General features: G+C 58.4%; 1 protein-coding gene across 4 annotated transcripts in view; it reads left to right on the top strand.

The window, feature by feature from the left end:
• Positions 1–700: 700 nt before the first annotated feature.
• The window catches only part of CORO7 (coronin 7), a 62728-nt gene continuing 35736 nt past the window's right edge, over positions 701–27692 (top strand). For 3 of the 4 annotated variants that reach the window (XR_011252556.1, XM_069569537.1, XM_069569536.1), the window contains exons 1-9: positions 707–867; positions 3204–3300; positions 4119–4193; positions 7803–7873; positions 8254–8437; positions 11299–11375; positions 19592–19642; positions 26769–26855; positions 27306–27388. Coding sequence is in view for 3 of the 4 variants with exons in the window: in XM_069569537.1 (XP_069425638.1) it covers positions 808–867; positions 3204–3300; positions 4119–4193; positions 7803–7873; positions 8254–8437; positions 11299–11375; positions 19592–19642; positions 26769–26855; positions 27306–27388 (785 nt within the window). In the remaining variant the exon portion in view is untranslated. Of the gene's footprint in view, positions 868–3203; positions 3301–4118; positions 4194–7802; positions 7874–8253; positions 8438–11298; positions 11376–19591; positions 19643–26768; positions 26856–27305; positions 27389–27692 lie in introns of all 4 variants that reach the window. The other variant, XM_069569538.1, reaches the window with a different exon arrangement.

Here is a 27692-nt window from a genome sequence, read left to right as displayed (position 1 = left end):
CAGGTTTGTTCCGTAACTAAAGAAGTGCTGGTTGTGCAAATTGGCCATTCAAGGGATTCCCCACAGCTCTTATCTACTGCCGTTTCAGCTTATCTGTAATTGATTGATTGCCTACCAGGAGTCTTGGCCCACAGCGCCCAAGGCCTGCGGCCAAGACTTGCCCTTATAAGGGACGCTGAAGGCTCCATTCCCCCCTCCTACGGAGCCCACCTGACCTAAGCAGGGTGGGTGAGAAGCGGAGTCTTTAGGTCCCATCAGCAGGGATTTGCATCAGATACGGGCTCTCCTCTGCTGCCATTCATTATCCCTGTGACTCGGTGCCAGGGGCGCCTGAGAGCGTTCCCTGTCTCCGAAATGGAGCTAGTTCATTTCTGCTTTCCCTCCTCCCGAAGAAGGGCGTGCCCCGAACCCTGGAAAGCCTCCCGGGGCCAAACCCAGCCCACAAAATCGCAGCCATAGTCGAGGGTCCCGCACGCCCAACCCGGCCGGGGGCGGACAGCTAGCCGCACGTGACCTCTCGGTACGCGACTCCAACCCTCCGGCATTGGGGCGTGGCCTCGAGGGGCGGCCGAGTGGCGATTGGCCGGGAGGTGGGGCCTGCGGCGTGCGCGCGGAGGGAGAGGGGGATGGAGGTGTGGCCCGACAGGCCGGAGAGGGCTGCGATTGGCTTGGGGCGCGTAGGGGGCGTGGCCACGGGCGGCAGACCGCGGGTGGGGCCGGAGGCGGCGGGAGTCCCGGCTGCTAGCTGTGCACCTGAGAGCCGACGCCCGGGTCCGCGAAGCTGCACCCGCCGCTGTCCCCGCCGCCATGAACCGCTTCAAGGTATCCAAGTTCCGGCACACGGAGGCTCGGCCGCCCCGCCGCGAGGTAAGCCCGGCTTCCGTCGCCCCTTGCCCGGCGGCCACCCTTCCCCCGCCCCTGGCTCCGCGCGGGGAGCCCCCCGAGCCCGCCCGCCCCGGGGGCGCCCCCTTAAGGCCCGGGTCAGGCGTCCAGGCCGCCCTTTGGCCGCGCGGCGGTCAGAGCCTGGCGCTCCTGAGACACTCTGGGCTCTCGTTGAGCACCAAGGTCCTGCCTCGCAACGGGACCCTCGAGGCGGTGCCGCCCGCCCTGTGGGGCCGAGGCCTGAGGCCTACGAGGCTGCCTGCCTTCCCGGCTTCCGGTCGGCCTCGCCTGGGAGCCACAGCGCCTCCTCCCCGCCTCCTTGATCGCCTCTGCCCGGGGCTGGGGTGCGAGAGAGATGCCCCTCTCTGTCCTGGCCTTGGCGAGTCCGGGTGTGTCACTGGAGAGGGGGAGCTCCTCGACCAGAGACGCGCCCCTCCCTTGGGTTTCCGCCGGCGCTTCCTCTCGCAGCTGGCTTGAGCTCTTCCCCTACTCAGGGTGATGCTGCCAAAGCCTGGGTGGGGCGTGGGAAGCCGAAGCAGGTGGAGGCCAGAGAAAAAGCTCAACCAGGTGGCGGGGGAGTCCCTCGGCCCGCCGGTAAGGCAGGAGGCCTGATGAGGGATGTGCTTCAGAGTCGATGCCAGCTCCGGTCTGCTGTGAAACATTATTTGGAAAGCCTGGGAGGGTCTTCCAGTAATGAAGAGGAGAAACTGACCTCTGGTGACCCCATCAGAGGCCATCTCAGGTCAGGGCAACCTGAAGCAGAAGCCTGGTTCTGATTCTCTGGACAGTGTTTCCTGGGCACGTCCCACGTCCAGCTGCTGGAACCACAGTGGTGAACACAACAGCAATTTCCTCCCTCTCTGGTGCTTACAGGCTCAGGAGAGAGACAGACAGCAAGCATGCAGGCAGGCAAGAGCAATGCAAATTTTAATAAGTGCCCTGGGGAACACACACAGTGGCGCTGGGATTAAGATGGAGATGGACCTAGAGGTGGAATTAACCTCAGTAGGGTAGTCCAGAACGTCAGCTGGGAGGAGGTGACATTTGAGCTAAGGCAGGAAGGGTGAGAAGCAGCTGGGCATGCGGGAAGAGTGGGGTGAGGAGGAGCCAGGTGGAGCAAGGAAAGTGGGGCAGGGTGGTTGGAGGGCAGTGAGAGGGAAGCATGATGTCAGATTAGTCCAGAGTGGACCTGCAGAGCCCGAGATCCCCAGGAAGAAGCTGGGTTTTCTTCTGAGTGCAGCAGGGAGCCATTGAAGGGGTGGTCACTGATAGGTTCTCACGTTTGCATTTAAGACGGTCACTCAGTGTAGTCAGTACACTTGGAGAGTGTCCTGACCTGAGATGGCCTAGAGTGGACTTGAGGGGCTCAAGTGGACTTGTTCCTGGTGGACTTCAGTCCAGCAAGGCAAGCAGACAGGTGTGGAACTAGAGATAGCAGAGAGAGCTTAACACAGTTTACATGTTAGGGAGATGGGAGGACAGGTGGTCTGTTCTCTTTGTCAAAACTATTGTATTTCCTATCATTGTATTTGTACAGTAAACACGAGTTCAGAGGGAAGAATAATACTGGATGATAACATTTTACCCCAGCAGGTGAACACTGAAATAGAAACTAGGGTGGTGGAGGTGGTTTCCGGGATACTGTCAGCGGGTGGGCTGGGACATGTGGGTGCCTGATGATCATCAGGGGTGCTGTGAGGTGCTAATACAAGAAATATTGGGACCTCACCGAGCTGAGTCTTAGAAAAAGAGTTGCTCTGCTCTTCTGCTGGGGTTGTTAACATTAATGTTTATTCATGGGGGTGCATTGTTTACCTGACTGTAGGACTTCGTGGAAAGGCCTTGACTGTGCCCTTTCTGAGCGTGTGTATTTTCTCTCTCTGGGGCTTGGAGGAGACTCGTACTTGGTGGAGGCCTTCAGTAATGCAGTTGAGGAAGTTGAGTCCATCTATCTTAGATGCTCACTTCTCCTTTCTCTGCTTCTCTCTCCCTTTTAACAGAGTCAGTCCGCACCCCCAGCCAATACACACACTGTCCAATTAGCCCCTTGACTTCGTTCAGCCTGAACTTCTTCTGACATTTTCCTGCCCCTTATTAGAGAACTTATTTAATACTCAAAATTGACCCCCTTATGACAGATTGTTGTTTCAAGGACATTTTTTGTATTTTCTAAGGGACTGTGTGTGGGGACAGGGTTTGATCCAGAGGCCTGCATCTCTAATGGTGCAGCTTTAAGGTAGAGTCTCCCTCCAGTATGCCCTACTCCCTGCTTTAGGCAAAGCCCTAGCCAACCCTTTTTTGTTGTTTTTCTCTATTTTCAGGCCTGGATCAGTGACATTCGAGCAGGCACTGCCCCTTCATGTGGGAACCATATCAAAGCCAGCTGCAGCTTAATTGCATTCAACTCTGACCGTCCAGGTAGGGAGGTGAACATAGATGTGGAGAGTAAGATGTAGTCACCCTACCAAGGGCAGAAGGACAGGCTTGTTGTAGGCCAGCGGCTTGGAGGGACCTCTCGGGGTTCAGAAGTCAGCACCATGAAGGGCCTTAGACGCCTGCAAAGCGGTCAATGTGCAGTAAGCAGATGGACTTCAATTTGGGCATTTGACCACACACATTGTATAAACGTATCGGCTGTGGTCTTCAAGAGCTTGGCCTGGGGTGGGCGTGGGGGGCTGTTGCTTTTGTTTCCAACAGTCCCCATATGCAACCCACTCCTCACGCGGGGGCGGCTGGGGTCAATAGGGCGGTAAAAGCTCCCTGTGTTAGTTGGGCCTCTGAAGGTTGCTAGTGATGACTCAGACCTCAAATTGACATAAGCAAGAAACAGATAAAACAGATACCATTTGGTTTATATAACTAACTTCCAGGGGGTTCAGGCAAAGCTGTATCTCACTGTATCCTGTTCCTCAGCTCTGCTGCCCTCGGGTGACAGCTTCTTTCTCAAGTAGAACTGGGAAGGTGGCAGCTGGTGGCCCCAAGCCAACTACCAGGGCCAAATAGCGCCATAAAGAGACAACTGTGTCTTTGCGTAGTCGATGTCGTGGAAGTCTTGTGTGGGGCAGGAACCAAGCCTGGGCCAACCACTCCGTCCAGAAGGATGTGGTCTTACTGTTTTTGGAGGTTCTGGGAAGGTTAGGGTTAGGCCAAGCTTTTGGGTCTCATGTCCTTTGGGAGCCCTGGACAGTAGATCCCCTGTTAGGCCTGAAGTCAGAGCCCCTGTTTTTGTTTGACAGGTGTACTGGGCATTGTACCTCTGGAAAGCCAGGGAGAGGACAAGAGACAGGTGACCCACCTGGGCTGCCATTCAGGTGAGTAGAGACTGGACCCAGGAAGCCTGGAACTCACCCCTCCTGCCCTGGGGCAAGGGATTCCTACTCACCTGGTCCTGTACCCCTGTGGTTGGCTGGGCCCTTCCTGTCACCCTCACTGTGGGAAAGCTGTTGCTGGTTGAGAACTCCAGCCTGGGCAGAGAGGAGGGAAGCTGGTGCTGCAGGTGATCAGGCTGGAAGGAGGCGGATTTGCACCAGCCTGTACTCCAGGCTGATGATGGCTCCCTGTCACCGTGGAAGACTCAAGCCCATGTGGTTCTTAGCCCTCTGTGCTTGTTTGGAGCCCAGCAGATCACCTCTCACAGCAGGCATCCTCCCAGTCAGGCAGGCTGCTGAGGGCCCTCCAAGGAGGGGGCGGGTTGGGCTGCAGAGCCAGAGATGGGCCCTCACAAAGAAAGCTTTTGTCCACCCCTGCAGCTGCTTCTGGGGGCGCCCAGCAGTCCACCTGGCAGCCTGCCCACATCGAGGGAACAGTTTGGTCTTCTCAGGCTGCAGCAGCGCCTCTTCTTTCCTCGTCCAGCTGCAGTGGCCACGGGCCCAGACCCTCTGGCCTGTGTTCCTGGCTGCCTGTTGGGTGGCTTGGGGTGAGAGAAGGGCGCTGATCCTCCATCCCCAGTCTTGGGTGTGCAGCTCAGTGTCTCAGTCCTGATGCAGAGGGTGGCAGTTAATAAGATGACGGTAGTGAAGAATGATGGAGCTTTCCGTGGACGCTCAGCACTGTCTTCGTTTTCTTACCCCATCCTTGTTTAAAACTTAAAACAACTTTGTCAAGGTATTGTTTACATACTTATAAACATTGCTTGTTTTATTTGAAGCATTTGATGACTTTTGTTAAAGTTACGGGGTCGGGTATCCCACCATTGAGTTAGAGCATTTCCTTTATCCTGGAAAGACCCCCCTCATGTCCCTCGGCAGTTAATGTGTTTGCCTCAGGCGCTGAAGCCTCAGGCATTCATGGACCTTTCTGCCTCTGCAGCAGGGGCTGCGAGCTACTGTGTGGCCAGAACTGGCCCACTGCCTGTCTTTGTAAATAGTTTTATTGGAACGCGGCCACACCTCTTCATTGACTTATGGTCTGTGGCTGCTTTTCCCAACAACTGCAGAGTTAAGGAGACGGGTACCGTATGTCCCTCGAAGCCTAAAATGTTTTCTGTCCCGGCCTTCACGGAAAACGTTGGTTGATTTCTGCTCTGTGGACTGGCCTTCTCTGGACGTTTCACATAAATGGATTCACGTTATATGTAGCCTTTCAAATCTGGTCTGTTTCATTCGGCATAATGTCTTTGCGATCCATCTAATGTAGCCCATAGACGAATTCTGCTTTCTCATCCTTTTTCATACCTTTCTGAAGTAGGTTTCTGTTTTTATTTTTTATCTGACTGGACCATACAGCTTGCAGAATCTTAGTTCCCCGACCAGGGATTGAACGTGGAACCATGACAGTGAAAACACCAGGTCCTAACCACTGGACCACCAGGGAATTCTCAAGAAGTAGGTTTTTAAATAACCGATTTTTCGGCTAAGAAAACCAAGGCTCAAAGGGATTATTAGGAGCTTAGTGATGCTGGCATTGCTGCTGGCAGAGCCAGAGTCGGAACCCAGGTATTTTAGGCACAGTGCTGTTGGCTTTGTGATTCTTCTTCATAGGGAAGCAGCCCCAAGTTGGAGCTGTATGTAGGGTGGTGAGGGCCCTGTTACTGGAAGCTGGACTGGGCTTCGTTGGTGGATCATAGCCTCTCTGTGGCTCCAGCTTTTCAGCACCTCTCCCCAAGGGGAGCAGCCTTGCCTGGAAACTGCTCCTGGGGGCGCTTCACTCCAGCTCCTCAGACTCTACCCTCGGGGCGCCAGGCACGGCTCTCCCCTTTGGGTGCTGGTGGAGGGTTGGGGGAGACTGCAATGACAGGGGTTTTGGCTGCTGCTCTGACTTTGGGGTGCCCTGCCTTCTGGAACACTTTCTGCCTCTCAGCTCTTGGGTGGCGCTTTGGTCTGGGGAACAGAATGCTGGGCAGCATCTGGAGACCGTCTCTACAGGACTGGGCTGGGGGACAGTGGCCGGCAGCATGCTCTGATGTGGGAAAGGCCGCGAGCTGTTGTGCTGAGGTTGTAGGTTCTGAAGCTGGGCTGACTGCCTGACCTTCAGCCTGTCCCCTTCTTAGCTGTGCAGCTCTGGGCAAGTTACTTAACCTCTCTGTCCTCGTGTTCTCATCCTCCACTTGGGAATGAGGCCACAGTGCCATTCTAAGGGTCGTTGTGAGGATCTGGTGAGATGAACCCTCAGGCCATGGTCCTACAGCTGGGCACCCAGATTGGCCGCTGCTCATTCCCTCGGGGAGGCCAGAATCTACACCCAGCTTGGGCCCTGCCCTATCCTGTCAGGAGCCCGCAGGGTTGGGTGGCAGGGATTCTGTGATCAGGAGTCCAGATTGGGGTTTTCCCAGGAGTGCCTGTCCCTGTCCGCCCCTTCTCTTCCTTGTCTTCAGGGTCCGCTGGCCTGGGACGACAGTGTATCTGCTTGGCCCCGCCAGGGAGGCTGGCAGGAGGGTGGTCACTATGCTCCTTGCCTTGGTGACTCGGGCCTGGCTCACAGATGTCCTGCTCACATCTGAACCAGCTCTACCCCACTGAAGCCCCCAGTCTCACTTTCCTTCTGGGCTCTGGCTCACTCCGTGTGCCCCAGCCCCCCTCCTGGTCCCCCCAGAGCTCAGCAGTTCAGGTTTTTCAGTTGCAAGGATCTGAGACCAACTCCAGCTTTCATAAGCCACAGAGGGATTTATTGGGAGACTCTTGCGGAGCTTCTAGAACTGAAGGAGCAACTGGACACACAGGCCTTAGGAGGTCCTGCTCAGAGCTGACCGCTGCCTCCCGGCTGGCTGCTCTCCACCCAGGGCAGTCCCTAAGGTGCCTGTCACTCAGCCTCCTGTTCCGGTCTTATTCCCTTCAGAGAGAAGCCGGCACCTGGGCTTGGGGCGGGTGAGCTCCTGCAGGTGGGCCAGCCCTGGCTTGTCAAGGGGCAGAGAACTCTTAGGTCGGCAGTGCCACCCCAGCCCCCTCCTGCCCAGTGCCCTGACCCGTGCCACCCTCAGTGTTCTCCAAGGCCTGCTTTGCCCCCTCCAGGAAGCCCCCCTCCATGCTCAGCCCTCCTCTTGCTGCATCTGCAGAGAAGTGCGTCTCCCTGTGGTGGTGGGGAGGGTCCGTGAGCGCTGAGTAGCCCGTGGTCTGTCCTGTTTGTGATTCCCATGGGAGCTGGCACTTGTTTCTGTTCACCCGAACTGGGCTCTGGATTTTGGGCGAATGCAGGTGCCTGGTGACATGGCGAGCTTCCCACCCATCCTGCCAGTCTCCTGCTGCTGGGCCCTTGGCCACCAGGGGCCACAGGGATCTGGGCCTGTGTCTGGCAGGTGGGGACTGTGCTGTTGGCCCACTGTCTCTAGAGTGTGCTCCCCTTGAGGATTTCCAGCCTGCCATCGTGTGGGCAGAGGGTTCAGCCCGGAGGTCCTGGGCTGTGATTCTGGCCTTAGGAGAAGGCACAGTGGATTGGAACAGGACATTCATCCTTGTCTGGCCATGTCAGCTGTTTCTCTCCCACAGACCTGGTCACAGACTTGGACTTTTCCCCCTTCGATGACTTCCTCCTGGCCACGGCCTCAGCCGACAGGACGGTGAGTGGAGCGGCTGGAAGACCTGTTTGAGGCCTCATGAGGCCCAGGGCCCTGCTGGTTCCCAGTCCAGCCCCTCCTGCTAAGTCCCGCCCCACCACATCAACTCTCATGCGCTCCCCGGGAACTTGCTCTGAGCCACGGCCGTGACCTGTGCCCTGCTGCACAGCTCCTGCAGACAGCAGGGCCCGGGTAGGGTGGTAGGAGTCTTGGAGGGGACAGAGCAGAGCGCCTGGCTCCCCCACTCCCACGTCTTCCCCTCGGCCCCTCAGCCCGCCCCTCCCTTCCCCTGGGGTGGGGGCACCTGGAACAAGGCTGGATGGAGGCAGCGAGACCCCCCGCCTCCACCAGCCCTGGGCTTAGAGACTCACTCTTCTCTGCAGGTGAAAGTGTGGCGACTGCCGGCATCTGGCCAGGCTCTGCCCTCGGGGCCCGGGCTGTTGCTGGGCCCCGAGGACGCCCAGGTGGAGGTGCTGCAGTTCCACCCCACTGCCGACGGCATCCTGCTGAGCGTGGTGGGCAGGGCCGCCAAGGTCTGGGATGCCACCAAGCAGCAGCCCCTCACAGGTAGGGCCACCGCGACGGCCCCTCCCCGGGCAGCCCCATCTGGCAGCACTTTCTGTCTGTTTGCAGTTTCGGTAGTGTGAGTTTCAAGACACGTGTCAGGTTTCACATGTGTGATATATATATGTATATGTAGTTACGTGTGTGTGTCTATTTGTTTACCTGTGTGTGTATATATAATATATAATTTTACAAGACTTGTTAACAAGCACCCTGACCCTCCCCACTTTCCACAGCCATCTGTTTTCATCTCATTTGGCTGTTTTTTCGGCTTTCTTCTTCATATGTCTAAATAACTTCCTTATACTGTTATTTCTTGACTTGTGTGTCATTTCAGTTTTGAAAGCAGACTGCTAATTTCTCCTCTAGGAGATGAGAATTTTGCTGTCTTCGCCACTTCCCCCGTCCCTGCACAGTGCTGCTGCTTCATTTCCCCCGGTGTGTGTCCTGGTCCATCGGACTGCTCCGACAGAATCCCACAGACTGGGATCATAACTGGGTTGTAAACGTTTACTTCTCAGTTTGGGAGTCTGGAGGTCTGAGATCCAGGCACGGGAGAGGGCCTGTTTCCTGGTTCGCAGGTGGCTGTCTCTTCACACGGAGGCAGGGGTGAGGGAGCTCTTGGGGGTTTCTCTCATAAGAGCACCGAGCCCTTTCATGAGTGTAACCTTATCGGCTCCCAGTGGCCCTGCTTCCAGATTCCACCCCAGTGGGAGTTAGGTTTCAACCTGTGAATCTGGGGGCACACCAACATTCAGACCACGAATAGGCAGTGGCAGCTGTGGGTCAGAATCTTTAGTGTTTGTGTGGTTTTGACCCATCAACAGGGACCCACCAAGGAGCCTAGGCATTTTCTGAGACAGAGTGGCCAAATCCTTTCTGCAGAGTCCTCCTGGACAAGTTCATCCCCTTTTTAGGGGAAAGACGTGAAGCTCAGAGAAGTGAAGGACTGACTTGCCCTGCAGGGCTGTGCAGACTGTCCAGGGTTGTGAAGGGTCACCATGGTGGTGTCCCCACCTCTGGGGGAGGGACAAAGGGCCAACAGCATAACGGGTGTCTGAGAGACCCGCCTTCTGACAGTATCAGTTCCTGAGAAGTCACTCAGCGTTCACCATGGAGCCGTCTTGTGCCCCAAGGGACCTGAAATTCAAGGTGCTCCTCGCCCCCAGTGTGCTCCTGGTGAAGTTGAGAGCAGCCCGACCTTGCAGTGGAGGTGAAGGCCACCAGGCAGTGTGTCATCAGGGAGTCACCGCAGCTGTAACTTCCGTCTCAGGCCCTTCTTGTCTGCCCAGCACTGTGCCGAGGGCTTCACACGGGGCTGTTGCCGTTCCCGTATAGTAGCTGAGGTTAAATAACGTGACTGAGGCCACAGCGCAAGCGGGTGACAGGGCTGGGATTAACTTGAGGGAGGTAGACCTTGGCATGGTAGTTACCTTGGGCTGCAGAAAGAATTACCCCCAAACCCAGAGGCTTAAGAGAACTGAAAACATTTATCAGCGCCAGGGATTTGGGAGCAGCTTAGCTGGGTGGCTCTGGCTCAGGGTTTCTCATGAGGTTAAGGGTCCCACTGTCAGCGAGGGCTGCTGTCACCTGAAGGCTGGACTGGGCTAGGAGGATCTGCTTTTTAGATGGTTCACTCTCACGGTGCAGGCTGTGGGTAAGAGGCCTCAGTTCTCCCCTGTTGACCTCCCCGTGGGCTGCTTGATCACCCTCACTACATGGCAGCTGCTTCCCAGGGGACAGTCCCGGAGAAGCAGCAAGGAGGAAGCTGCTTATGCTGCAGCTTTGGGAGATGCATGCCCTCTGCGAAAAGCCAGTCACCAAGTCCTGCTCACACTCAAGAGGAAAGGGCTTGGGCTGCACATTTTGTTCATGTATATTTTACGTTTGTTTGGCTGCACCAGGTCTTAGTTGTGGCATGTGGGATCTAGTTCCTTGGCCAGGGATCAAACCCAGGCCCCCTGCAATAAGAGCGCCCAGTCTTAGCCACTGGACCACCGGGGAAATCGCTGGGCTGCACATTTTGAAAGGAGGAGGTGTTAGTTTCCTAGGGTTGCCGCAAGTTGAGGAGTGTAACGTAACATTTATTATCTCGCAACTCTGGAGACCAGAGTCTGGAATCAGAGTGTTGGTAAGGCTGATTCTTTCTGAGGCTGCACAGGAGACTCTGGACCAGGCTCCCTGCCCAGTGCTCCTGTGGTTCCCGTGCTCCATGGCCTGTTGATGGCTGTCTTCCCTCTCTTCACAGCGTCTTCTCTCTGTGCATGTTTGTCTCGGTCTGATTTCACAAGGGCACCATTCGTACTGGATCAGAGTCTATCCTAGCATTATCAACTTAACTTGATGATCTGCAAAGACCCTATTTCCAAATAAAGTCACATTCACTGGCGCTGAGGATTGGGACTTTGACATCTTTTGAGGGGAGACACAATTCAGCCAGTAACTGGAGGGATGTCAAAGAATTTGTGGACACATTTTAAAATTGTCATGCTATTCGGGAAGGGAGTGAAGAAGGCCCGAGCAGGTGCCCAGGGCAGGGGTGTGTGTGACACTTCCATGGGCTGTGTGGCCCACTGCAGGGGAATGGGGAGGCATGTTGGTGGCGGGGTGAGCGAGGTGACCCAGGGTCAGGGAGCTGGCTGGGGGTGTGGCCTGAGAAGAGTGGGGCTGCATGAAGCCCCACCCCCAACCTGGAGGCCCTGCTGCCCTGGCTTCTGCACAGAAGGCACCCTCCCAGCAGCTACCCCTTCCCCAGAGTTACCCCCAAGCCAGGCCTGCCTGCACCCGCTTTCCTGAGACCCTCACTGCCTGGGACAGAGTGGGGGGACCCTGGACCCCTCCTGACCTTGGCTGCTTCTCTGCAGAGCTGGCGACCCATGGGGACCTGGTGCAGGGTGCTGCCTGGAGCCGGGATGGAGCCCTGCTGGGCACGACATGCAAGGTAAGGGTGAGTGGTGAGACACGAGAACGTGCCTGCCAGGGCCTGAGGCATGCCCAGCTCTGCCAGGGCCGTCGCGTCACAGGGCCCAGAACCCCAGCAGTACCTGTGAGGCTCCGCGGTACTTGGAGGGCAGCAGAGAACTGAAGCCAGGATGGCTGTTCCTCTCTGCTATCCTCATTCCTCGGGCTCATACTTTTCTCTCAAAGCCCCCACCCAGTAAGAAAAGCCCCGCACTGGTCCTTGAGGGCTCCCGTCACCACCCTCAGCCAGCCCCTCCTGGCTGCTGGCCACTTTGTTACCGTGGCAGAGAGTTGTGTCAGGCAGCATCCACAGCAGGGCACTGTGCCAGCCCCCCTCCCCCAGGCAGTCAGCAGGCCTCAGGGTCCTTGGTGACGTCAGGTCCTGTGTCCACCATGGCCCGTGCTGGTGGGGGCGGCCAGTGTAGGTCCGAGGATCATAGACAAAAGGATAATTGTGACCCCTGACGGTGACCCAGGCTGTTTAAAGAGGGACCAGAGGTGCTTTGAGTGGTTGGAGACGCCAGGGAGGCCTGGCCTCTGACTGGGGCCTGGGAGGGGAGGGCTCCTGGTGCGGGGCCAGGGGAGCGGGCTGTGGCAGAGGGCAGAACCGTGAGCACACCGTCACGCTTGTTACTGTAGAAGCAGCTGGAAAGCAGCGGAGTGTTTAAAGCCAGACAGGGTGGGGGTGTGAGGGGAGCGGGTCTGTACCGTGAGGCTCCCTGGCCACAGTGTGGACAGAGCATCTGGCCAGTGTGGTCAGGGGAAGGAAGGAGGGGTGTCCAAAGCAGAGGTGGAGCGACCTTCGGGGGAGGGAAGGAGGAGCCTCCCGGGCAGGGGGCAATGCATACAAGACACAGAGTACCCGAGAGGGCTGGGGGGCGTGTCACGAGGCCGGCTCCTGGGTCGCAGGCTGGAGGAGGGCCTGCCCCCGAGACCATGGGGTCGGAGGCCCCAGGACGTCCCAGTGATGTCTGTTGAGTCCAGGGACTGGGCTTTGGGCAGCAGTCTGAGCTGAAGGTGGGGGCCTGTGTTCGTGTGGCACCCGCAGGGTCTGAGCTGAAGGTGGGGACCTGTGTTCGTGTGGCACCCGCAGAGGGACGGGAGCCCCGAGTGGGAGGGAAGGGGTGAGAGGAGGTAGAGGGAGCGGGGTTCCCGTGAGGAGACGGGGAGCCCCCGGTGGGGGGAGGGTGCGTCTGGGGAGGAGTCTGCATGGAAGCAGCTGGCAGTGCACGACCTTCAGGAGCCTGTGCGGTGTCTTCTGCCTGAAGCCGCCCATGACGGAAGGAGCCTACACAGGCTCTCCTGGGAAGTGTGGCTCAGGCTTCCCAGGGACAGTGAGGTTGGGGCTGCCCTGCTGAGGAGGGGACAGATGTCCCAGGCAGAGGGACTAACACAGTCCTGACAGACACCGAAAGAGACAGGGAGGGAGGAGACATGGAGGCAAGGAGGGAAGGGGATTGTCACAAAGTGTTTCCTTTTGATCACCCAAATACAGTATTTTGCTAAGTCACTTCAGTTGTGTCTGACTCTTTATGACCCCATGGACTGTAGCCCGCCAGGCTCCTCTGTCCGTGGGATTCTCCAGGCAAGAATACTGGAATGGGTTGCCATTCCCTTTTCCAGGGGATCTTCCTGACCCAGGGATCAAACCTGCTTTGGCAGGCAGGTTCTTTACCACTAGTACCACCTGGGAAGCCCAAGTATAGTGTGGGGTTGACCAAAACGTGTATCTGGGTTTTTCCATAGGATCTTTTTTTTTTTTTTTTTTGCTCCTTAATATTTATTTATCTGGCTGGGCTGGGTCATAGTTGTGGTGTGTGGGATTTTTAGTTGGAGGCTGTGGAATCTAGTTTCCTGACTAGGGACTGAACCCAGGCCCCTGGCACTGGGAGTGTAGTCTTAGCCACTGGACCACCCGGAAAGTCCCTCTGTACATAATATCCACATTACTCTACCCTGTACATTTTTTGTCCCGCGTAATAAACATTTTTTTCTTTTTTTTCTTTCAGTTTATCAAAGATTTAACAAATGTCACAGGAAGCATTTTATCACGTAGATTCACAGTTTGCTTAGTGGAGGGCCTGCTCTCAGAAGTGTGGATTACTTCCACTTTGTGTCACTGTGTTACAAACTATAACATTTGGATGTATCTCTATAGAGGGTTGTTCTCCTTTGTTCTCTGTAACTTCCTTAGCCTGGAGCAGGGGCAAGACTTTTTCTGTGAAGAGCCTGGTGGTAGAGACTCCAGGTTCTACAGACCAGACTGTCTCCGTCAGCACCGCCTGGTAAAGCGGCAGCCATGGACCGTATGTATATGATGTGAGAGCTGCAGCCTCGTGGCCAGTCCAGCCTGTGGCCTCTGCCCCACGTCCCCTCGGCTTCAGGCCCCCACCCCAACAGCCCCAGGCAGGGTGTCTGGGGAGCAGGTGTCTAGGGGCTGGACATGGGTCATTTCCTGCGGAGCAGCCAGAGGTACCAGCCCTCCCCAGAGCTCACGGCCCAACTGGGCCTGGTGTGAACCAGACCCCAGCGTGGTTGGAGCTCCCAGAGGGGTCACAAATGAGGCTGCAGAGGAATTAATTGGGAGGCAGGCGTGTCTCCCAGGGGTCCTGCCATGTTCAGAGATGGCCAGTGAAGGTGTGCAGCCATGGGGAGGGGAGGGTGGGCTGAGGGCAAGTGAGGATGCGTTTTGAAAGGCAGTAGGCACCCCTAGCATTGGGGGTGACCTGATCAGTTGGCGCTCTGGGGGTGGGGTGACAGCGAGGAGCACGGCAGCCTGGGAGGGGGCAGGACAGTGAGGAGTGGCTCCCTGAGGAGGGCCTGCCAGAGCCCAGGAGAACCTAGAGAACCCAGGGAGGGGACGAGAGCCTCCGGTCTGGGGATTGTGTGCGGAGGGCTCGGGGGCTGCATCAGAACCATCCCTGTTGAGACAAGGGGCTCATGCGGTCCCCACGCTGACCGTGTGCATGGGTGTGGGTGGTGGTGCGGGAGGGGTGACTGCTGAAGGCCCTCACCACCCAGCCTGCGGCCAGGCTGCCCCCGAGGTACTACCCCCAGGGGCTCCCAGACTCCAGACTGGCCTCCTGCTTTGGGGTGGGGGGTGTCCAGCCCCTTCTCCCCAGCAGTCTGAGTTCCATTTACCATCAAAATTGGGCGCGAACTGGGGCAAGTGGAGAGAGAAGATCCATCTAGTCACAGAGCCCCACTTCCCCATCGGGTCCCAAGACGATGACTCAGCTCCATGCCTGCTGGTGTCTTCGCGGGGAGGATTAGTGGGGCCATCCAGCTCTGAGTCTGGTGGAACTCTGGCCCCCTGCACCCGGAGCCCAAAGGTGCAGGGACAAGAAGCAAAGATTTCCCAAGGGCATCGCTGGAGTGGTGCCCGGTGGAGGCGCCCCCGTTCCCGCCCCCTCAGTTGCTCTGCCTGTGAGGCTGGCCCCTTCCTGCTCCCGTCCCAGCTGCTACCGCTGCGGGAAAGGAAAAGTGGGTGGCCGCTAGGGGGCGCACTGGCCCCACAGATGGCTGGACGCGGCCGGCTAGGTCTGCTTGGCGGGGTGGGCTGCGCTGGTGAGCTCAACGCTGTGCTGGCCGCGCCAGCGCCGCGCCAGCCCCCAGTGCCGCGCCAGCCCCCAGTGCCCTGTCTGGACCCTGGTCTGTACCTGACACTGGGATTCTACGTTCCATGGCCCAGCTCCCCAGGTGCCTCTGACCTCTGAGAATTGCTGCCATCACGTCCAGTGCACCCTGGGCTTCCCAGGTCACGGAGCACGTGAGTGGTGGAGCTGGCATCCTAACCCTGGCCCTTTTGTCTCCACGGTAGGGGGAGTGCCCTTTGCTGCCAGGAGGCCTTCTGCCTTGCCTGTCACCTCGAGATCCAGCGCTGCCCCTGCTTGACCCGCCCTCCTCCTGGCTCCTGCTGCCGTCTCTGTCCTTAGCCTCCGCTGGCTCTTTCCTGGCCCCCACTGTCTTTTCTGTGTTCATTGCTGTCTCTGTCTGTGTCTCTGTTTTTCCCCATCCTGTCACTGTTCTTTCTGCCTCGGTCCTGTGTCCCTCACTGGCTGGCCCCATCTGTCTGATCTCTGTCTGTAAGCAAACTCGTCCCGAACCTGAGACTGTGGAGTAGACAGGGCCTCAGGGTTAATCCCTGGACTGTGCCTGGTGCCCACCTGGCACATAGCAAGAGCTCAGTGAACTACGGCCGCAAGGCTGTGCTGGGCGAGACCCGAGAACCCTGGGGCCCTGCCAGGTGTCAGGAAGGCCTGGCTTTCGAGAACTCTCCAGGCTGGACCCCTGCCTTGTCCATCTGTGCGCTTGCCCAGTGCCCCCCATTTCTGCCATGCCCTCCCCGCGTGGCTTTGTCTTCCCTGCACATCACGTGCCAGCAGACTCCCGTCTGCTCATCTTCAGTCATGCTCTGTGCTCTTCCTCGAATGCCTTTCGCTTTCCAGCCCAAGCTCCGCTTGTCCTTTGGGCTCAAGTCGGGTCTGGCTCCTCCCCAGCGTTGCCTGTGGCCACCTCTGAGTGGCAGGCACTAGCGCTGTCTGCATCGCAGGCACCGGGCGGGGCCAGGCAAGCAGGGCCGGGAGCCGTACATCCCCCTCCATCCCCGCTCCATCTTGCATCAGTGAGGTGTACTTGTTAAAGGTAAACCAGTGTTGCTACAGTAACTAAAGCCCGCAGTTTACATTAGGGTTCACTCCACGCACTTCCTGTGGGTTCCTACAAGTGCACGACGTCCTGTGTCCCTCCTTACGGCGTCACACAGGATAGTTCTGCTCCTCTAAGAAAGTGCCCCGTGCTTAACCCGTTCATGCCTGCCTGCCTCTTCCCAGACCCTCAGCAACCACTGATCTTTGTGCTGTCTCCGTAAGAGATTCGACTTCTCCTGGATGTTGAGTGTCACATAGGTGGAATCATGGAATGTGTAGCCTTTCCAGATTGAATTATTTCACTTACCTAGTAATATTCATTTATGTATGGGTCTTCCCTACCTTTTTGCAGACTGATAGCTATTTTTTCAATTTTGGCATAAAAACGCTTATAAAATTTACTACTGTAACCATTCTAAGTGTACAGTTCTCATATTAAGTATTTTACATTGTTCTGAAGTTGAAACTGCACCCATTGAACAACTTCTCTTTGCCCCCTTCTCCAGCCCCTCGTAATCATTTTACTTTCCATACCTAAGAATTTGACTACTTTAAACATCTCGTATAAGTAGAATCATACACTGTTTGTCTTCCTATAACTGACTGACTTTATTTAGCATAACGTTCCTCAGTAGCGTCAGTCGCTCAGTCGTGTCCGACTCTTTGTGACCCCATGGACTATAGACCACCAGGCTCCTCTGTCCGTGGAATTCTTCAGGCAAGGATACTGGAGTGGGTTGCCATTTGCTTCTCCAGGGGATCTTCCTGACCCAGGGATTGAACCCAGGTCTCCTGCATTGCAGACAGGTTCTTTACTCTGAGCCACCAGGGAAGCCCATGATGTCCTTAAGCTTCCTCTATATTATAGCATGTGACGTAGTTTCCTTTTTCAGTCTGAATAATGTTTCATTGAATGCGTTTTGTTTGTCCATTCATCAGTCAGTGGACCCGTGGATTGCCTCTGGATCTTGGATTTTGTGAATAATGCTGCTATGAACATGGGTGTGCAAATATTTCTTTGTGACCCTGTTCCCAGTTCTTTTGGGTTTATACACAGAAGTGGAATTGCTGGATCATATGGTAATTCTATTTTTAATTTTTTGAGGAACTGCTTGACTGTTTTCCATATCATCTGTACTGTTTTATATTCCCACAAACAGCGCATAAGGGTTCCAACTTTCCACATCCTCACCAACACTTGTTATATTCTGGTTTTTTTTTTAATTAATTAATTCATTTATTTTTGGTCACACCCAATGGCATGTGGAACTTCCCCAAATGGGAGTCAAACCCATGCTCCCTGCATCAGAAGGGTAGAGCCTTAAACTCCCAACCACAAGGGAAGTCCTCTTCCGGGTTTTTTTGACAGCAACCATTCCGTTGATGTGAGATGCAAAATCTTAACCATGATTTTGATTTGTGTTTCTCTGGGAATTAATCATGTTCAACATCTCTTCACATGCTTGTTGGCCATTTGTGTATGTTTGGAGAAGTGTCTATTGAAGTCCTGTGCCCATTTTTAATTGGGTTATTTGTGTGTTTTTTTGTAGTGTGAGTTCTTTCTATTGTCAAACGCAAGGTCACCGAGGTTTTCTCATATGCTGTCTTCTAGAGGTTTTATTGGAGAAAGCAATGGCACCCCACTCCAGTACTCTTGCCTGGGAAGTCCCATGGACAGAGGAGCCTGGTGGGCTGTAGTCTATGGGGTCGCGAAGAGTCGGACGCGACTGAGCGACTTCACTTTCACTTTTCACTTTCATGCATTGGAGAAGGAAATGGCAACCCACTCCAGTGTTCTTGCCTGGAGAATCCCAGGGATGGGGGAGCCTGGTGGGCTGCCATCTGTGGGGTCACACAGAGTCAGACACGACTGAAGCGACTTAGCAGCAGAGGTTTTATAATAAAGGTTTGCATTTTAATGTTTAAGTGTATGTTCCACTCTTAGTTGATTTTTGTGAAAGACGTAAAGTCCATGCCCAGATGGATTTCTTTGCATGTGGATGCCCAGTTGCTCCAGTGCCATTTGTTGCAAAGACTGTCTTTGCTCCTGTGTTGGAGACCAGCTGGCTGTAGCTAAGGGGGTCTGTCTCCGTGCTGTGTTCCATTCCACTGGTCTGTTTGTCTGTCTTGGGTGGACCCACACTGCCCTGATTCCCAGAGCTTTAGGATATACTCCAGACCAGCAGTCCACCACCTTTGTTCTCCTCCTTTCCTGCTGTGTCGACCATTCTGAGTCTCTTGCCTGTCCACATAAAGTTCAGAATCAGTGGGTTGATATTCACAAAGTAACGTGTCGGGACTTTCATTGGGATCATATTGAATCTGTATGTCAAGTTGGGAAGAACTGATATCTTGACAATATTGAGTGTTCCTAACTGAACATGGATTAGCTCTCCATTTAAGTCTGTGATTTCTTTCATCAGAGTTTGGTAGTGTTCCTTGTGTCCATCTTATATATATTTTGTTAGATGTATAGCTAAATATTTCTGGGGTGCTTTTTTGGGGGGTGCTGATATAAGCAATATTGTTTTACATTTCGAATTCCAATTGTTCATTGCTGGTTGATTGTTTTTTGAAATAAGAAAATATGAACCGTGCTGACTGAAACAAAGGGGAGCCATGCTAAGATGTAAAAAGAAAAAGCTGACCACCTCTCACCTGCCTCAGCCCTGGTTCCCAGTGTTAACACACGTCCCGTACCTGTCAAGACCGTTCTCCTTACTCAGCACTCTTGCAAAACATACAGGAATGTGGTCAGACAAATGGAGGTTTTGTTTATTTTTAACCACAGTAGAATCACACCACCACGAATTACTGGGCATCTTCCCTTCTGCATTTAACAGTTCATCACGGCCAAACTTGTAAATAGTCAGTGGATATAGATTCTGTCCCCCTCCCCCAGTTCTTTATGCACGTGTGTTTGTGTACACGTTCACACACTCACACACGCAGAGCGATTATTCCACAGAAATAAAGCTATTTAAAGCACTGGCATTTTGTTTTATTTTATTTTTTCTTTTCCTATCTGTTCCCATCCCCACCTTTGGGTATTCTGAACCAGTAACTGCATGCTGAGTGATAGATGGATGTGTAAGCATGCCATCCTGGTTAGACGCCAGGTTCAGTGTAGAAATGATGTTGTCCTGTGAGCCCCTCTAGCCTGGACAGGCCAGGACACGTGTGGCAGCTGGGAACCTCGAGTTTGGTTCTGTGCTTTGGTTTCTGTGTCTGACGGGGGCGTGGGATAGCACAGTTTCGCAAGGTGGTTAGAAAGATGGGGCGAGATCATACGCATAGTAGGTGCTCAGGAAATGTGAATTCTTGTCACTGGGTTCTCTGTTGTGGGCACCTGGGGCTGGCAAGGGGGCCTGCCCTTGCTGTGAGGAGGAGGAACCTGGGCTGGAGAGGGCTTGTCTGGTGGGTGATGCTTGCCCTGTGTACTGCGGGGCAGGACCATCAGAGCCTGGGGTTGGGGGAGGCCGGCCTACCGGCCCCCAGAGACCCTCCCTGCCCTAATTGTGCTGTTTTCTCTTCTTGACTTTTCCAGGACAAGCAGCTGCGGATCTTCGACCCCAGAGCAAAGCCTGAGGCTGCCCAGGTGAGTCGTGTGGGCAGCAGGGCTGGGATGAGGCTGCAGCAGGCGTGGGCAGGGCAGCCGGCCTCTGGCACACAGGTTCTTCCATGCCTGTGCCCTGGCTCAGGCCCAGCGGGCACATGAGGGTCACCTGGGTGGTGGTTCCTGCTGTTCAGGCTGTTTCTGGGAAGCGTGTTGCGCCTTGGGAAGGTCCAGCTTTGACCACAGGGTGGGGCGCAGCCAGGCTGCCCACAGGCCTTCAGTGGAGCCATCCTGTGGCTTCAGAAAGCTAATTTGAGATGCCAAGTTCCTCTTCTTTGAGACCTTCATCCCCTCCCAGCTTTCCTGGTACTGTCAGCGGAGGTTGGCCACAGAGGAGCAAAGAGACCCAGCCCCTGCCTTCTGCACCCCTCCAGGTCCTGGGCCCTGAGCGTGTCTGGTCCAGTCTCCCAGCCAGCACTGGGGGACCTGCCTGACCCATGGGCCCTGGGCCCTGAGCGTGTCTGGTCCAGTCTCCCAGCCAGCACTGGGGGACCTGCCTGACCCATGGGCCCTGGGCCCTGAGCGTGTCTGGTCCAGTCTCCCAGCCAGCACTGGGGGACCTGCCTGACCCATGGGCCCTGGGCCCTGAGCGTGTCTGGCCCAGTCTCCCAGCCAGCACTGGGGGACCTGCCTGACCCATGGGCCCTGGGTCCTGAGCGTGTCTGGTCCAGTCTCCCAGCCAGCACTGGGGGACCTGCCTGACCCATGGGCCCTGGGCCCTGAGCGTGTCTGGTCCAGTCTCCCAGCCAGCACTGGGGGACCTGCCTGACCCATGGGCCCTGGGCCCTGAGCGTGTCTGGCCCAGTCTCCCAGCCAGCACTGGGGGACCTGCCTGACCCATGGGCCCTGGGCCCTGAGCGTGTCTGGTCCAGTCTCCCAGCCAGCACTGGGGGACCTGCCTGACCCATGGGCCCTGGGCCCTGAGCGTGTCTGGCCCAGTCTCCCAGCCAGCACTGGGGGACCTGCCTGACCCATGGGCCCTGGGCCCTGGGCGTGTCTGGCCCAGTCTCCCAGCCAGCACTGGGGGACCTGCCTGACCCATGGGCCCTGGGCCCTGAGCGTGTCTGGCCCAGTCTCCCAGCCAGCACTGGGGGACCTGCCTGACCCATGGGCCCTGGGCCCTGGGCGTGTCTGGTCCAGTCTCCCAGCCAGCACTGGGGGACCTGCCTGACCCATGGGCCCTGGGCCCTGAGCGTGTCTGGTCCAGTCTCCCAGCCAGCACTGGGGGACCTGCCTGACCCATGGGCCCTGGGCCCTGAGCGTGTCTGGTCCAGTCTCCCAGCCAGCACTGGGGGACCTGCCTGACCCATGGGCCCTGGGCCCTGGGCGTGTCTGGTCCAGTCTCCCAGCCAGCACTGGGGGACCTGCCTGACCCATGGGCCCTGGGCCCTGGGCGTGTCTGGCCCAGTCTCCCAGCCAGCACTGGGGGACCTGCCTGACCCATGGGCCCTGGGCCCTGGGCGTGTCTGGTCCAGTCTCCCAGCCAGCACTGGGGGACCTGCCTGACCCATGGGCCCTGGGCCCTGGGCGTGTCTGGCCCAGTCTCCCAGCCAGCACTGGGGGACCTGCCTGACCCATGGGCCCTGGGCCCTGGGCGTGTCTGGCCCAGTCTCCCAGCCAGCACTGGGGGACCTGCCTGACCCATGGGCCCTGGGCCCTGGGCGTGTCTGGCCCAGTCTCCCAGCCAGCACTGGGGGACCTGCCTGACCCATGGGCCCTGGGCCCTGGGCGTGTCTGGTCCAGTCTCCCAGCCAGCACTGGGGGACCTGCCTGACCCATGGGCCCTGGGCCCTGGGCGTGTCTGGCCCAGTCTCCCAGCCAGCACTGGGGGACCTGCCTGACCCATGGGCCCTGGGCCCTGGGCGTGTCTGGTCCAGTCTCCCAGCCAGCACTGGGGGACCTGCCTGACCCATGGGCCCTGGGCCCTGGGCGTGTCTGGCCCAGTCTCCCAGCCAGCACTGGGGGACCTGCCTGACCCATGGGCCCTGGGCCCTGGGCGTGTCTGGTCCAGTCTCCCAGCCAGCACTGGGGGACCTGCCTGACCCATGGGCCCTGGGCCCTGGGCGTGTCTGGCCCAGTCTCCCAGCCAGCACTGGGGGACCTGCCTGACCCATGGGCCCTGGGCCCTGGGCGTGTCTGGCCCGTGTCTGGCTGTGCACAGGTGTGCGTGGCCCCTCAAGTTCCGAGAGAGAGGCCAGGCCGTGGGTTCATGCTGCAGGCACTGAGCCACTGGAGACTCGTTCAGTCGTCTGAGGGCAGCCCGCTGCCAGGCACAGAATGTTCCACAGTGAGCAACACGGGGCAGTTGCTGGGGGTTTCTCTTGTGGGAGCGCTTTGACACTTCCCCGGGGAGCTGGCTCGGGGCAGAGGCTGGGGTGATGCTGCAGACAGCCTGGGGCAGGACAGGTTGGCCCAGGAGCCCAAGCGAGGGGCCTGTCACCTGTGTCGTGGGAGCTGTCGGGGTTATAAGGCAGCAGTGAGGTGGATGGGTTTACATTTTTCAAAGTTTTTCTAGAAGCTGAGGTGCTGTCTTTCCCAAGGAAGGTGCAGTGCAGTTCAGGGTCCTGGCACCAGCTGGTGGGAAGAGCTCCCCAGCGAGGCCCCAGGCCCAGCACAGATGCCTCAGCTCCGTATCTAGGGCCTGTTCCCCGCCCGAGGTCAAGGCTGAACTACCAGTCTAACTCCAAGCAGCAGAAGCCAGGGGGCTGTATTCCCCCTGAGACATACACACACAACACACAGAGACACACACACACATCCACCAGCCTAAACCCAAGCAGCAGTAGCCAGGGGGTGACATTCCCCCGACCCGGTACGTACACACCCACACACAACACACGCACACAGAGACACACACACATCCACCAGTCTAAACCCAAGCAGCAGTAGCCAGGGGGTGACATTCCCCCGACCTAGTATGAACACACACACACAGAGTCCCCCAAGGCGCGCGCACACACACACCTTCGCACAGCTAGCTGCAGCTCTTTGTCTAGGACAGGGCAGTCAGCTCCACCTCCAACTGGCCCACCACCTAAAGGAGGCCCCGTCCTGGCAGGTGGGCCGGGCCCAGCAGAAGTGGCTTTGGCCCCACCCTGGCCGTGCTTCCGCCCACAAGGCTGGCCCCGGTCCTCCGGTCCTTCGGCCCCATCGCCCTGTGACCAGTGGGCCAGCCGTTTGAGCCTCAGGGCAGCCTGAACAGCCGGCCTTCCTGCAGCTTTCTGTGGAACGCCTCCAGTGTTTGCCCAGAGAGAAGGACCAGGCTCAGCTCGAGGAGAGAGACGGGGGCGCTGTCCGCTCAGCTTTCTCTGGTCGGTCGCCCTCTCCTCGCCAGGGTCCGTGCAGGCCCGGCGCCGGGCACCTCCATCCCAGCCCCAGCCAGGCAGCGCCCCTGGCCCGTCCCCCAGCTGAGCGCTTTCCTCCCCTCCGTCCCCCCAGCGAGGGGGAGGCGGCGACGGTGCTGAGGTGGAGATGGAGTGGCCGCCGTCCAAGGGCTGCGAGTTCAGCGAGGCGGGGGGAGCCCCCCTGAAGGGGGTTTCTGGGCTGAGGAGACCTGGGAAGAGCGTGGGTGGCTGCCACCCCCTCGCCGCTCCTGGGCTGGTGCCTGTGCTCGGCCCCTCAGCCCGCGGGCGCGGGGGCAGCGGGGCCTGGAATGCCGCCCTCCGCCCGGCCCTGCCCCCCGCTTCCGCCGGGGCATCTGGCCCGCACCTGGCTTCCATTAGGAAAACCGCTGCTGGCGGCCGGGTCGGCATGAGCTGAGGGGCCAACTCGGGGGAGAAGCCTTCTGGGAGCGCCTCCTCCCGGGATACTCCTCACCCAGAGCGGGCACTGCCCTCCCTCTGGCCTCCGCACCCCTGTCCCTGGGCCATCCCCGTGGGCTGGGACCTGGGGGCTCCTCCCTCACTGTCTTTTCTGGGCCTGGCCCCTGGCAGCTGGCGCTTGGAGCAGGAGATGCTTGGGCGGCTCCCTCCTGCTCACGCCCCACCGCTTTGTGTTTTGGTTCCATTGATGACGGATTACTGTGTCCTAGGCCCTTGGCATGCACAGGCTCCTTCCACCCTCCTGAGCATCCTGTCAGGTCAGCCCTTTGGTCACTTTTGTCCCCAGGGTCACAACAGCTCACAGCGGAGGCGAGTTGGGTCCATCTCACTCCAGAGCCCCGGGGGTCCAGAGCTCCTTCACTGTGCCAGGGCCCAGAGGGCGTGGCTGAGGCCCTGAAGCCACGGCCGTGCCAGGGAAGGTAGCTGCCGCGGTGAGGGGATGCCGAGGGATGGGGAGGCTTGGGCCGGCCGGCCTGGGCAGGCGCAGTCAGAGGACCCCCGGTGCAGACAGGCAGGCCTAGGGGCCAGCATCATGACTGAAGAGGGGCGCAGGCGGGTGATGGGGGGCTCACCGCCAGAGAAGGTCCCCTTGGCCCAGAGACCAGCTCAGGGCTGCTCCTCCAGCCGCCCTGCCCCTCACAGGAAGCGTTGCCGTGGCGACAGAGGGGGTTTGGCGGCACTGCAGCAGCTGGAATGCCGGGTATGCGCCTGAGCTGGGCAGGCGCTGCCTGGCCGCAGCCCTCCTGTTCTCTCCTTGGGGCCAGGTGTGGGGGAGACATGGACGGAGGAGGGGGACTCCTCCACCTGCAGGACACCTAGCCATCGGTGAGAGGGGAACCCCAGGGCCTGACCCGCAGGCTTGGCTCACCGTCAGGGGCTCCCTGTGACAAGGCTGGGTCCATGCTGCCGCCTGCCCTCTGCCTCAGGAGGAGAACCTGGGGATCCCGAGGGGAGGCTTCTCCTCCCAAGTCCCACTGAGGTCAGGGGAGAACTTGCCAGGTTTGAAAACGAAAGTCACTTCAGTCCTCTGGGATAGAGGCCTCTCTTAGTTGCTGGGGCTTCCCATGGTCCCTGGGCAGACTGAGCCGGGTGTACCCACAGCAGGCGCGCTGGGCCCAGGCTAAGCTCCGACCTGCCCTCCACTTCTTGGGTGCTGTGCCCTCTGAGGCCCGAGGCGGGGACGGAGAGCCATGGGGCAAGCCGGACCGCCCTGCCTGTCGCCACCTGCTTTCCCAGGGTGACAGCTGGACACCCAAGCTGCCTGGTGGGGGTGGCTCCTGGTCTGGGCGCTGCTGCCTCTGGTTGAGCCTGTCCCCTCGCCTGTCCTCCGTCAGCTCCATCTACTGAGAACAGGAACGATGGTGGGCGGGCGACTGCCCTGCTGGGTCACTGAGGCAGATGGCTTCCCCTCTCTGTGCCTTTGGTTTCTCCAGGCCTGGAATAGGAAGATGGGAGACACAGGCCAAGGAACGTTCCATCCAAACGTGTGCCTCTAGAGGGAAAAGGCTCCCCCACTGCCCACAGGCTCTGTAGGACCTGAGTGCCGCTGCCGCCTCCCCCAAAACCCCCTCCCCTGAGACCCCCGTGCCAGCTGTGCTGGCCTCCTGAGTCTCCAAGGCCCCACCCTTCACAGATGCCGGTCCCCACGCTGGCTCGCGCCCGTCGATCTTTCGTATTTTAACCCAACTGTTAATCTTAAACCCCTTTCCTCAATTATACTTTGTGTGCCCCATGACCATCCTTTTGAAAAGAGCACGTTGCTTTGTGCCAGACTCACCCCCAAACACTTGTGCAGTAGCAAGTCTGTTACGGTGCTCAGGTCAGGAAACTGAGCCACAAGCTGTTGGCTTTCCCCTAGCCAGTCTGACCCGAAGCTCGCGCCCTAACCTGCTGACATCATTGCTTCTATTTGATTCGCGTGGGCCCTTCAGCCTGCACGTTCTGAGTGTGGGGACCCTTTTCTGTTTCACTGTGTCCCCAGTGCCCAGTGTCACATGCAGCTCGGATATTCATGTTACAAAAGAACAGATGAGTGAGCAGTCCTGCCTCACCCAGGACGTGACCGTCCATCTGAGAAGTGTCCAGCCCCACCGCCAGCACCCAGCGCGGTGCCTGGCCAGGGAGAGGGCTGTTGAATGAACAAAGGGTGTGCGAAAGCTGTGTGAGCTGTCTGGCACTCCTTACACGGGATGTTTGCACACCGATGAGAGGGCGAGAGAGCCCAAGTGACGCTGATGACTGACCCTGGGGTGCCGGTTCCGGAACTGACCCTCGCCCCGACCCCTCAGCCCATCTTGCGTGAAGCGAGGGACATTGGGCCCCAGTTCTCAGGCTCCAGCCTAACTTCCTGTGCCGACTCGAGCCGGGTGGGAAGGGAGCAATGAGAAAAGCTCCTCAACGACACGGAGCTGTTTCCGACGGGCTCCCACGCCGGGGTCGGCCTCCGCGGGCTGAGGAGGGGGCGCCGGGCCAGCTCCCTTCAGCCGCCTCCCTCCCTCATTCATTCCCAAGGAGATCGTGGGAAGCCTGGAGGAAGCTGGCCACGGTTTGGGGTGAGCTATTTTTGGTAACAGGGTCTTTCGTCTCAGGCTCCAGGGGCCAGGGTGACTGGGAGGGAGCTGTTTGCATTTCCTCTGGCCCCCCCCACCGGCTCCCCGCCGCCTGGGCCCCAGGGACAGGGCCGCCCGCAGTGTGAACCCGCCTCCCCTCCCCTCCCCGGCCCAGGAAGCCTTCCTACTGGCAGCCCCAGCACCACAGGAGGGCCGTGCTCTGCCCCCTCCAGCGACTGTTCCCTGCGCTGGGCACCAGGCCCTCTCCCCGGCCCCCTGGCAGTGTCAGGAGGCAGCAGTAATTCTCGTAATCCCCCGATTTGCACGCTGCTTTGTGGCAGGCCTGTTCCTATCACATGTGGTCTCAGTTGATCCTCGCGACAGCTCTGGGAAGCAGGCAGCTTGGGCCATGAGCCGGGAAAATGAAGTTCTAGGAGGGCATTGGGTCCCAGAGCCCGAGGACGGTGACCGGCAGAGGTCGGTGACCAGCAACCGAGCACCCCCTCTGGGGCACCCACAGGGATGTGCCACCATCCCGAGCCCCATGGCCACTTCAAGAGGGGCCTTGGCAGTGCACAGGGCAGCCGGACAGAGACTAAGCCCAAGCTTGGTGGCCAGGTCGGCCCTCTGGGTGCGGAGCTGGCCCCAGCTGGCCGCTCCTGCCCTCCAAGCGGCCCTCGGGTGGGTGGACCCCCCAAGGAGGGCCCTGGGGCTCAACGCCATCTTTTCTACCCCCAGAGCACGCCGGCCCATGAGAACAGCAGGGATGGCCGACTGGTCTGGACAGGCACCCGGGAGCACCTCGTGTCCACTGGCTTCAACCAGGTAGGGCTTCTCATGGCCAAATCGGACATACACACCAGGAGGGCAGGACGAGCCCCTCTGGGAGGCAGGGGCCACGGCCGGCTCCAGGCCTGTCCATATACGGCCCTGCCCCTCATGCAGCTGGGTCTCAGAGCCCCAGGGGACCGACGGCTGCTGAGAACTGGCAGATTCCATTTGCAGTAGCTAAGCCTGACCCTGGGAACTGTGGTGAACACCCCCAGGGACCAGAGTCCACGGAGGGCCCCACCCCCTTGTCACCTATGGGTTCTTAAAGGGGCAGGACGTGAAAATCCAAATCCTCCCTCCCTGGCGTGCCTCACCCCCACCCCCCACCCTCGTGACTGCCCTCCAAGCTCTGCTCTGGGGCAAGTGCCCCCGTGCCAGCCCATGTCCTTGGCCCCGGGGTTCCTGCATGGGCCCTTCTGAGCCCCTCTCTGCCCCTCCTTGCAGATGCGAGAGCGTGAAGTCAAGCTCTGGGACACCCGGCTCTTCTCCACTGCCCTCACCTCGCTCACCCTGGACACCTCTCCCAGGTAGGAGTGGCCGGAGCATTGGGTCGGCTGGCGAGTGTCGAAGGCCCCGTGATGTGTATAAACGCGCGCCGCTGGTCGGGGGCAGGCTTCTGCACGGGGGCTCATGGTGTGTTTTGGCCTTTAGGGAGGAGACTGTGACTCAGCAGGTGGGGGACAAGGTATGTGGGGATGCGCTTGATTTTGCTGTGAGTGCTCTGGTGGGGCTGAGAACTGGGACACCAAGGCTCCGATTGAGAGGTAGACGTGGGGTGACGTGCAGTAACATGGGGTCTGGAGGCAGGCCTTGGACCCAGAGGCTTGGTGA

This window comes from Ovis canadensis, chromosome 24, assembly GCF_042477335.2.
Source record: "Ovis canadensis isolate MfBH-ARS-UI-01 breed Bighorn chromosome 24, ARS-UI_OviCan_v2, whole genome shotgun sequence".
In the NCBI taxonomy this organism is placed as follows: domain Eukaryota; kingdom Metazoa; phylum Chordata; class Mammalia; order Artiodactyla; family Bovidae; genus Ovis; species Ovis canadensis.
Note: the sequence above shows the minus strand (reverse complement) of the source record. Positions and strands in the feature narration are given on the sequence as shown.